This window comes from Pleurodeles waltl, chromosome 1_1 (genome assembly GCF_031143425.1).
Source record: "Pleurodeles waltl isolate 20211129_DDA chromosome 1_1, aPleWal1.hap1.20221129, whole genome shotgun sequence".
NCBI classification, from domain to species: Eukaryota; Metazoa; Chordata; class Amphibia; order Caudata; family Salamandridae; genus Pleurodeles; species Pleurodeles waltl.
Window position 1 is genome coordinate 658,668,089 of NC_090436.1, and position 12,310 is coordinate 658,680,398.

Genomic DNA, 12,310 nt, shown 5'->3' on the forward strand with positions numbered 1-12,310 from the left:
ACAAAGCCCCCTGGCCAGATGACTGTACATCACAATGTTATAATTTATTTGCCCATATTCTAGCCCCTAAGCGAATGTCAATATCTGTTTAGTGTATTGAAATCTTAGATTTATAACACACAATAAAAAGAATTACACCACAAAACTTTACATATTTTCCATCCACTTTATCTAAAACATTGTTACTATCTTAATTCTCTGCTTTTGTGACACAGCCTCATTATCCTATACTGTTCCTAACATTTATTGTTTTTAATGCAATTTCCAGCCGTAAAAATTAAAATTGCATCGCCTGTAATACGTTGTGTGGCTTTCTCACTTTTCCTTTCATAAGTAGTGCACTTGATCATTGTACTTAATAGCAACAGTTATGCTTTATGTTGACTTATCCTATGGTTTGCATCTAGGTATCCTTCATGCAACCAAAATGTGTATGACCACTGGATATTGGACTAGAAATTGTTTAGTTATCTGGCATAGGGCACTTATACTGGGATTTTTCCATATCTTTGTATTTGAAATTGCAAGCGCACTTACATTGTTGAACATATGCAAGTTACAAATTCCTAAACAGAGGTCACAGCGCTTTCCTGCTTTGTCCAAAATGTAAGGGGCAAAAGGGCTTAACGTTTTCCACCCTATAGAATGCCACAAATACAAAATGTTAGTGTTTTTTGGAAGAGCTGGTATAAAAGGATTTAAATATAGTAACAGTATGACAACTTTACAGAAACAGTTTAGTTTAAAGTGAAATATTGAGGTATTGATGGGGTGGACAACTTTACAAAAGCTACAGTTGCTGCCCTGTGCAAATTGTTTTAATTGAGACTTCATTGCCTGATAGCTTATGATCCTTTATGTCTTGTTTTCTTTTATAATTCACATTTTCAATTACTTAAATATTTGACTTTTCCAGATTGTGGATCAGATACAAATATTTCTGAAACAATGTTACAAGAAGATGATTCCTTTTGCTCCTCCCCTGGGGAGAAGCTCAAATCTCCTCTTACACAGCGATACCAAACCTGTAGAGCAAATCTTCAGAGCACAAGCAAAATGGAACTCTCCTCTGAAAGAGTCTACAGTAAGGAGCTAAAGTTGCCTGATGGAGTGGAGATAATCAGTGTTAAACCATCAGCAGGTTTGTAACCTATGTAAATAGAAATGAATGAAGATTATTCAGTTCGACTCCTACTCTAGATTAATTTGCCTTAAAATTCTTCTTCACCTACAGTGTTGTGTAGCTTTTCATTTTAGAATATATGAGGGCTTATAAAAATGTCTTGGAAAGATGGAATCAATCCTATTATGTAGTAAAGGCCTAGAAAGCAGTGCACTAACAGTTGTATTCTTATGGAGATACCTTATATGCAGTGTGCTGGAGAATCTGTACATTTGGGGCATATTTAGGTTGCATTTTGAATGATTTTGTTATGAATTTACCATTTTTTTAAAATTTGGTTGAGGCTACAAGACCTCACAATATATCAGCTTGTGAAAGACCTACTGAAGGCTTATTAGGAACTTACAGGGAGGGGCTGCCCAATTTGTTACACTTGCTTGGCTTTATCATCACTTTCACTTCTCCAGTATTGGATCTTTCATAGATTCACATGCTTGAATCATCCCGGTCGTCGAGGTGGGAGCCTCACGGTAAATTTAAATACATAAAGCAGTAAGTCAGTAAAAGTAAAACCAGTAGGCCCCAGTAGGCCTCATAGGGTATTTTACAGTCTATCCACTTTGTTTTGTGAAAAAACCCAAACTTCCGTATCAACCAATCAGGATTCAGCCCCTCCCAAACACTCCCAACAGAGGCTGAATTCCCTCAGATTTTCTACCACACGTCGTGTGAAGGGAGTCTCCCTGAGCTCTGCTCAGTTTTTTCCTTATTTCTGACTGAAGATTGTTTTCTCTCAGGAAACTAGCTCCACAGCTTTACCATGTCTGAAAAGACAAAGAAGGGTCTGTTCAGAGACTGTGACAATTGTGGGAAGAAGAGACTGCATGTTGATGACCCCCACAAGAAGTGTATCTACTGCCTCCATCCAGACCACAAGGTGAGAGACTGCAAAATCTGTCGCACCTTTAGTCAAAAAACCCTCAAAGACCGTGAGGGTAGACTTCTCTTATGGCTGCAAAAACAGAAAGCCATAGAACATCCTTCCTCAGACAACAGCGAAGCGTCATCACAGACTTCTCACCCTCAGAAAAGAACAGGTGAGAGAAGTAGAGGGTCTGATGAAACCACCAAGGAAGGTGCGCAAAAAGACAAAACAAGTCTCTACTGAGGCAAAAAAGGATGTTTCCCACTCAGAGACATTGAAACATTTGCCAAAAAAGGTTAATTCAGAACCTACTATGCCTTTGCATCGAAAAAGCACCTAAAAAAAGGCATCCCTGTCTCTGTCACCCCAAAAAGAGCCAGAAAAAGTCTCTTCGGTGAAAAAACAACCGTCGACGACCACCCCGTCGACGACGGTGTCGACGGTAACAGCTACTACAGTATCGTCGACGTTCACAACACCGGTCTCACCGATGATTATGACGTCGACGACGATAATTACGCCAAAACTTTTTAAGAAAGCTTCGTCAGCAACCACATCGTCGACGGCGGAGGCCTCCTGGGTTCACCAATCAACCAGGGCACTCCCATCTACGAAGCACCTCTCAATGAGGTTTAAAAAGGCACTGCCGACGACGGCACCTACAGAAGATACGTCGGCGAAACGACCGTCGTCTATAAAGGGCCCGTCGACGAAGGGACCGTCGACGAAGGGACCATCGACGAAGGACCCGTTAGCGAAGACGCCGTCAATGGCGGAACCGTCGACGAGGGAGTCGTCGACGATCATATCGTCCACAGCACTAACAGTGTATAAGCCATCCACCTACCTGGATACTTCGCCGCACCATTCCTAATATCATCAGGATGACTCCTCCAGATTCTTACCCCTTTCACTTATTAACATGGGGGACAAGGCGTCTAATATTCTGCCAATGCATACCTCACCAAGTAAAGTGTTGCCATATCCACCACAACATCTTTTAGATGATGATGACGAGGATGCATACTCTCAAAATGACGGAATGTTTGGGGCAGCTAGTAGCCCGTCCCAACTCAATGTCAAATGCCAAGAGTTTGATGAGGAGGAGGATCAGCATTACCAGCCTAGTTATGCCTCAACATCTTATCCACAGGCAGAACAACCATCGCCCCTCGCTATGCCTAGCACACTAGTAGCAGATCTACAATATATGTTGAATGACTACTATAAAAGGTTCCCACCATCAACTCAGTCCACGCCACCTAGACCTGAGAGCTACCAGACACCTCGGCAAACTCAGACTACTAATCTTTCGGAAACACCACAGGCTAGCAAACTCAGGAAGCTCACCCCTCGTCAGACGACGAAAGGGAAGAGGGTGAGCTAAGAGATTCGGCGGCTAGTGAATGGGATGATTATCTCGTCCCCACACCATCTCCACCGCCAGCAGGTCCGGTAGATTCTCCTCCAGAGGACATAGGAGGTTTCCATAATTTAATAGAGAGAGCGGCAAAACGTTTTGGACTTGCAATTGTTTCTCATGAAACCAAATGTTTTTTGTACGACTTCAAAGAGCCATCAAAGAGATCTGTAAGAGCCATACCCATTGTAGATTTCTTATGGCAGGAGGGTTTGAAGGCAATGAAAAATCCGGCAACAGTGCCTTCACAAATGCCAAGACTAGAGAAAAAGTACAAGGCCCCAGATGATTCTCCGGCCTGTCTAGTCTCACAGCCGAAACCTGACTCTATTATATCACAGGCAGCTCAGCGACGTTCCAAAAACCCCTCTGCACCTATAGCGTCTCCCCCAGACAAGGAAGGAAGGAGATTAGACAATATCTGCAAGAAATTCTCCTCTGTTGCAGCAGTCACAGTTAAGGCGGCTAACTCCCTCGCCATCCTGGGAAGGTACGATCGCCAGATGTGGGCAGACATGTCTGCCTTTTTAGATCTACTGCCAGAAGACGTCGAGGTGGAAGCAAAAAAGATCTTGCAGGAGGGAGAAAGGGTCTCCGCGGAGATTATAGACAGCGCAATAGACATTTCTCTCACTGGCTTCAGACAATTATCTGGCGCAGCAGTCCTGCGCAGGCAAGGATGGCTTAAGGCTACTTCATTCAGACCAGAAGTCCAGAGTCGTGTTCTCGACATGCCTTTTGATGGAGAAAGTTTGTTTGGTAAACATGTCGACGACATGTTGCAGGCTATCAAGACGGATACCGATACGGCAAAATCCCTAGGTACCCTACAGTATAAAAAAACAACCTTTTTGTGGAGCAAGGGGTAGAGGTACTTACTCCTTTCGAGGTGGATACCAACAATACAGATCCCAATATCAGTCTTCCTCTACAGGATCACAACATCAGTACCACCAGCAACAGCAGCATTATAGATTACCACCGGCCGCAGCTTACAAACATCCAGCTAGAGGAAGAGGAGCTGCCCGAGGAAGAGATACAGGCAGAAAGCAATGACACGCCGATCATCTCAACGCTTCCCCACCAACCAACATCGACGGTCAGAGGTCGCATCACTTCCTATTTCCCCCAATGGAAGGCTATAACATCGGACAGATGGGTACTCGATGTAGTGGCCAGAGGTCATACTCTGGAATTCACACAAACACCACCAATTGTTCCTCCATCGGGCTCACTGCCTCCGAGGTTGAACCAACTCCTCAGGGAAGTAAGAGTAATGCTGAGAAAAGGAGCAGTAGAACCAGTCCCTTTATCTCAAAAGAACAGAGGATTCTACTCCCGTTTTTTCCTTGTAAAGAAACCCTCAGGAGACTGGCACCCCATCCTGGACTTGAGAGCACTAAACAAGTTTCTAAAGAAACAGTCGTTCAGGATGGTAACACTGCAAGATGTCCTGCGTCTGTTCAATACCGGAGATCGGATGGCATCCCTAGACCTCCAGGATGCTTATTTTCATATCCCCATATATCGCAACCATCGCAAATTCCTAAGGTTCAGAGTGGGAAGTATGCACCTCCAATTCCGGGTTCTCCCATTCGGTCTCAAATCGGCCCCCAGAATCTTCACAAAAATGTTTGCTCCGGTGGCAGCACATCTCCGCCAGTCAGGTATCCAGGTCTTCCCTTACCTGGACAACTGGCTTATAAAGGCACCCTCAAAGTCGCAAGTAACAAGTCATATCTCCTATTGCCATCAATTGTTAGACAGCCTGGGGTTTGTAGTCAACTACCAGAAATCTCAGCTCCACCCCAAACAGGTATTAAGTTTCTTGGGAGCAATACTAGACACAGTCCGCAACAAAGCGTACCCAGCTCACGAGAGGAAACAAAAGTTAACCTCCTTGGCAGACAGGCTCTCCAGAAAAAAGTTTGTTTCAGTCCGCATCTACAAATCATTGCTCGGGATGATATCATCATGCATTCCGCTAGTCCCAAATTGCAGGCTCCATATGCGACCCCTGCAAGAGCAATTGGACATACAATGGACCCAGGTCAACGGTTCCTTCGAAGACCAGATTTGCATAACCCCTCTAATGAAGAACACCATGAGGTGGTGGGCAACTCTAACCAATTTGTCAAACGGTCTGTCATTTCTTCTTCAAACACCAAGTTACATAGTAACAACGGATGCCTCTCTCGAAGGATGGGGTGCACACTGCAGGACCTGCAAATCAGCGGAACCTGGAATGCGAAAGAGAGTCAGCTCCACATCAATTATCTAGAACTCAAGGCAATACACTTAGCTCTAAAAGCTTTCTTGCCAAAGATACAAAATTCAAGCGTCTTAATCAGGACAGACAACACAACCAGCATGTTTTATCTAAACAAGCAAGGAGGCACGAGATCCCTACAACTCTCGCAGCTAGCACAGCAAATTTGGACATCAAGCACAATATTTCACTCAAAGCGGTGTATGTGCCAGGACAAACCAATGTTCTAGCAGACACCCTGAGCAGGACAGTGATTCCTTATCACGAGTGGGAGCTAGACCAAAAAACTCTCAACACCCTTTTTCTATTATGGGGCAAACCGAACCTAGACCTATTTTCCACTCTGGAGAACAAGAAATGCCAGTTCTACGCAAGTTGGCTTCCCCAAAAAGATTTGTGGGGGAATGCGTTTTCGATGAGATGGTCCGGAGTTTATGCCTACGCTTTTCCTCCAATCCCGCTCATTCCGAGAGTCATCAACAAACTGAAGTCGGAGGGGTGTCGCCTTCTGCTCATAGCTCCCAGATGGCCCAGACAAGTCTGGTACACAGAGCTCCTCATTCTCTCCGAACGGCTACATCTACGACTCAGACAGAGTCCGACTCTTTTAACTATGCACCAGGGACAAGTCAGACACCCAGATCCGTCGTCTCTTCATTTGTCGGCTTGGCTCCTGAATACAATGAATACTTGAATCTCAACATTTCCCGGGAGTGTAGAGACATCTTGGCAAAAGCTAGAGCTGACACTACCAACAAAACCTATAAACTTAAATGGAAATGTTTTTGTATATGGTGTGCAGCAGAAGATATACATCCTTTGTCCTCTACTCCGGAACAGATACTTCCATATCTCTTGCTCCTGGCAAAATCAGGACTTGCATATTCCTCCATTCGGGTACATCTGGCGGCAATCTCCAGATACCGCAGATCACCAGACAGAGTCTCATTGTGTTCCACAAGAATTGTCAAGCAATTCATGAAGGGCCTTTTTCGGGTCTTCCCCCCCCAGTTAGAAAGCCTCCACCACTATGGTCCCTGAATGTTGTGTTGATGCAGCTCATGAAAGCTCCTTTTGAGCCGATCCACAAAGCCGATCCACAAAGCTGATCTAAAATTCATTTCATGGAAAACAGCGTTACTGCTAGCTCTTACTTCAGCCAAAAGAGTCAGCGACATTCAGGCTTTCACTGTCAAACAGCCTTTCCTCCAATTCACAAACTCAGGTGTGATCCTGCAAACAAATCCTAAATTCATCCCGAAAGTTCCCTCAACGTTTCACTTGAATGAACCAGTCATCTTAAAAACCTTTTTTCCAAATCCACAAACAGTAGCCGCAAAAACATTACATTCCCTTGATATTAAAAGATGTTTAAAGTTCTATCTACAGAAAACTCAAGCCCTCCGCCAGTCTGATCAATTATTTGTAGCATTTGGCGGAACAAGAAAGGGGCACGCGGTGTCCAAACAGACTATAGCAAGATGGATAGGCCTGTCAATTCAATTCTGCCATTCAAAAGCAGGAAAACCGCTCCACACCAAGGTGAGAGCCCACTCTACAAGATCGGTAGCCACTTCAGCTGCACTCTTTGCAGGTGTACCACTACATAGCATCTGTAGAGCAGCAACATGGTGCAGCCAGCATACATTTACGAGGCATTACTGTCTCGAGGAAACTAACAACGTAGATACAGCAGTGGGACAAGCAGTGCTGAGGCATCTATTTCGTTGAGGTGAGCCTCTTACACATCCCACCACCACACTCGAGGGATGTTCGATATTGGTTCTTAGTCTCGTTAATATCTAATTTTATATCACAGTGTGTTTTGCTCTAATTATGTGCTTCAGATTATTCGCTTTATTATATTGTGTTAACTTGTCGTAGACTTCAAAATAATAACAAAACAGATTGTGTCAGGACTTTCTGCCACACAGCTTTTATTGCTCTTCTATTCAGATATCTATGGATATATATATATAGATATGTATATGTATATATATATATATATGTGTTTATATATATATAGATATTTACGTGGATGTATAAAGCTGAACTAATGTGAGTCACATCACTTAAAAAATTACGATAAAATTACAGTCAATGTAATTTACAAATTGAGAAGAAATTACTGCTCGTTATTCTGATTCAAGCATGTGAATCTATGAAAGATCCAATACTGGAGAAGAAAATTAGTTACTTACCTGTAACTGCAGTTCTCCAGTATTGGTATCTTTCATAGATTCACATGCGACCCACCCACCTCCCCTCAGAGGCTCCCCTATTATACAGATATTAAACTTCACACTCCTACTAGAAAATCTGAGGGAATTCAGCCTCTGTTGGGAGTGTTTGGGAGGGGCTGAATCCTGATTGGTTGATACAGAAGTTTGGGTTTTTTCACAAAACAAAGTGGATAGACTGTAAAATACCCTATGAGGCCTACTGGTTTTACTTTTACTGACTTACTGCTTTATGTATTTAAATTTACCGTGAGGCACCCACCTCGACGACGGGGATGATTCAAGCATGTGAATCTATTAAAGATACCAATACTGGAGAACTGCAGTTACAGGTAAGTAACTAATTTTCTTACTTACTTCATATTCATTTCTTATCTCAACTTGTCCGTCTTGTGTGTGTCCCTCACCTGGAGCTTAGCCTCTTTATCGTTTCTCTGATGGCTGAGCTTCTGTCCTTCCAGTGTTCTCTTTAGGGAACTTTTTTTGAATGAGTTGTATTTCCAGCACACTTTACTTTTAATTTTTAAATTACTCTTCTAACGTGGCTGTCGACCATATTGGAATGTTAAGTTCAAAATGCCGACATAGATACCGCTGTGTAATAATGTATAGTCCCTATAGCGGCCATTTTCCAGTGGATTTATTTCTGTTATACAAAAACCCATTGGTTCACCATACAAATAATGGTTTTATTGAGTACGACAACAGATAAACATTTTAAAAATTCATATGTATTTCTTTTCTCCATGCTGCAGCATATTTTTGTGGTGAACAAACAATTAAGTACACAAATGTAAGCATGTATTTTAGGTGACACTCGAGAGGGATCATGCACCTGTTGATAGGTACTCGTCCTCCTTTTTAAAGAAATGCACCCCCTGCCCCTCAAGTTCCCTCAATGAATAATACTAATAGAATCCGGAGTACTTTAAAATATTCTATTCTAGAAACTTTATTATAGAACAAGTTTCATGAGCAACATGAAATTTATGATATGAGAGTACTGCTGGAATGTTTGCAATGCCCTAATAAATGTGAATACATTAAAGAATATACAGTTATTTTAACTTTACGTTGGGCAGACGCAAATCAGTATTTTGTTAGTATGAGAGATCAAAGGAAATAAGTTGGCACATTAGCCTGTATGCACTCACTTCTACTTTAAATTGTAGGTCCTACTACTTGGTTTAAGAAGGCCTACAAAAACAGGAGAAGCCGAAACACATTGACATTTTGAGAAGGAAAGAAACCTCAATGGAAGAAATGAGAGTTGTTCTCATCATCAAATGAAAGAACAACATTTTAAAATCACCCTTGGTATATAAGCTTCAATTTGGCAATCAAGATATACCAACAATCTATGCATGCTGTGCATAAACTCTGGTTGCAAGGGTTCTTTGGAGACTCTAATTTTTGAAAGATGTAATTATTTTTTTTGGATCATAACAATATAAATGTTCTATTGTTTACATGATGAATAAGCCCCATTAAAAAAAAAAAATGTCTTTATTGCATTTATAATGCAACATGTGACATAGGGCATAGTAGATGTACCTGTGTCTCACACATTTGCAATGAACGTCAGTTCATAACAGGGAACATGTGGAGTAGCTAGACACAGGCAAAACAGCTCCACATACCTCCTGTACAAATTCAGTAGGATTGTTATACCACTCACAAGCACTCAAGACACTGACCTTGCACATCCATGTCCATTGACTTTCATACAGTACAGGGTCCTATAATCCGGAGTGTGTCTGTTTGGCTCATTCATATATACAGCCATGTAACATCGTGAATCTGAATAACTATGAACACCGATCATCATTACTTGCAACAGGGGAATCAAAGCTGATTCGACTTGAGCACCAATGGAGCAGAGAGATCCACCATCATAAGTTCCCATTGTGCCGTGAGGGGATACTTGCGTAGTCCCAGTGCATCCTCACGCTGGAGAGCTGTGTACTCTGCACCCGCCGAAACAGAGAAGGAACGTGCCCATGCCTCATATGTCGGCGGCTCAGGAGACGGCCACTTGCAGGCTATAAGGCGTTTGGCTACCACGAGCCCCAGATCCAAAAAGCGAGATGTGTCCTTCATCTTCTTGCCCCTAGGGAACAAGCCCAGGATACACACTTCCTATGTCAGCTGTAAAGGCTGATCTGCGCAATGCATTAAGCACACTAGGATTAAGGGCCAGTAAGGGCACAGAGTGGGACACAACCACATCATATGCAGAAGGTCTGCTTCTATGCTTTGACAGCGCGGGCAAGTGCCATCTGTATGGACAAAATATCTGTTAATTTTTTCCGGTGTGAGATAAGCTCTCTGAGTAACATATTATTGGATAAGTCGAAACCGCATATTACGCGGGACATATGTGGGAGTTTCCAATATGGTTACCCATTCTTTGTCTGTGAAAGCGCCCCCATCTCCCTCCCAGCGCTCCTGAAGAGCCACCAGTGCTCCAGGTGTATCCAGACGTAAATAATCCGCTAACCAGTGCACAGTATGCCTCCCCTCTCCAAAGACATGCATATATTGTAGTGTGTCTGGGGTTCCACCGTGATGTCACCCCATGCCCGCTGCAAGGCCCGCCTGATAGAGCCATACAAAAGAAAGGTACCTGTGCCCATCCCGGTAGTCTCCCTCAGTGTGTCATGAGTTTGGAGGGTGCCATCTGTGTAAAGATCACCCAATGTGTAGACGTCTTCGGCATGCCAATCAGTGAGTTCCGCAGCAGATGTGACACATGCACCGTAGGGCATCCCCAAGAGCGGAATGGCTGGTGCAGAGTACTATCCCTTGTAAGGTAGCAGCACCTATGAAAGCAACGATAGGCTAATTTCAGAAATAGGGGCGCCGGTGCTACAGACTTAACACAGGGTTGAAATAAATGAAGTAGTTTACCTCGTGACCTCGCTGGCCAATCAGTAGTCATATCCGCTAGTTGTCTCGAAGACAACCTGTAGGCCACCCACTGTAGTTGTGCAGCTAAGTAATAATGCTCCAAATTCGGCAGCGAAAAACCACCCAAAGTTAATGGTGATAAAGTTTAAAGAGGGCTACTCTGCAGCGGGATGTGCTCCAAATTAAGTTACGCACATCACGCTCCATGGATTGGAAGAAGGATGTCGGTATGTAGAGAGGTAGGTTCACAAAATTATAAAATAGTCTAGGCAGCACTATCAAACCCATTGCTTCACCATGCTGCCCATGCATATCAATGCACAAGCATCCAGCTTGGAATGCTTTTATAAAGTTGAAAAAAAAAACTGTAATAAAATGGCCACCACGTGCGCACATGTACCCATTTTTTAAAATTTACTGTTTTAGAATGGTAAATCAAAAATAAAGAATGAAGTGTGCAGTAGCACTTATATCAGTACAATCAATCATCAAAAGCAAAGACTTGTTGGGTTTGTCAAAGCTTGTTTGAGTCTTACAACATACGGTAGTATTGTGACTATAGAGCACTTATGATTGCAGATATGGCATGCTAGTGGCTGCCTGGCCCATTCCAGATAAGTGACATTTGTGAATAAGTTCAGAGCAGCTCTCTATATATCAACTGCTATTTGTATTATGCACTTTACTATACTTTCACATTTGTACCTATATCTGTATTACGTTTGACAATAATCATATCCTACTCATTAAAAGGAAATTATGATATGGACATGGATTCTATTGTGGGTAAATCTTTATTGCTACTTGATATAGCAGCAATGACCGAAGCATTAACTCACAAACCTAGTAGTTTAATAAATTAAATGCATCAAATTTAAGCCTGTGCATACCAGATAACTTTCTTCTTTGAAACATAATATGAAATAACCAAAGTGTGTCTAAATTCTTAATCTGACGCCGCTGAGCAGAAAGGCAGCATAATATTAACCTCTATATATCGTTGACAAAAACATAGTTTTCCACTTGTAACAATTATATTTTTATTATTCTTATTCTTATTTTTTGTTTTAAAAGACATGGACGAAAAGCCTATCATTCTGCAAGCTTAAAGACTTGCATTACCTTTCAGATCTGCCCTTTGAAATGATTGAAATTAGAACATTTTAAAAACTAAGCATCTGATTAGTCAGTTGCATCCCGATTGTGCTGTAAGGCAGTACCCAACACAAGACGTAAGGCCTTTCTCCTTGAGCAATATTGCTTGTGAACTTGCTTCTGTTAACACCTGGACTAGCCAATACCAGGTAAACCCATCTCAACAAGCCCAGAGTGGAAATTGATAGTTATAGAGGGAGCTCAGAAATAAATTAACATTTGGGGCAAACCACTGTAGTCAAGTGCCTGACTTCTATAAATGTATCAG

At 42.5% G+C, this 12,310-nt stretch overlaps 1 protein-coding gene across 1 annotated transcript in view; it reads left to right on the forward strand.

Annotated features, from left to right (window-relative positions):
* Nucleotides 1–12,310, forward strand: part of DMXL1 (Dmx like 1) — a 1,414,533-nt gene that overhangs the window by 480,718 nt on the left and 921,505 nt on the right. The window contains exon 17 of the mRNA XM_069226844.1: nucleotides 917–1,141. Coding sequence (XP_069082945.1) covers nucleotides 917–1,141 — 225 coding nt within the window. The remainder of the gene's footprint in view (nucleotides 1–916; nucleotides 1,142–12,310) is intronic.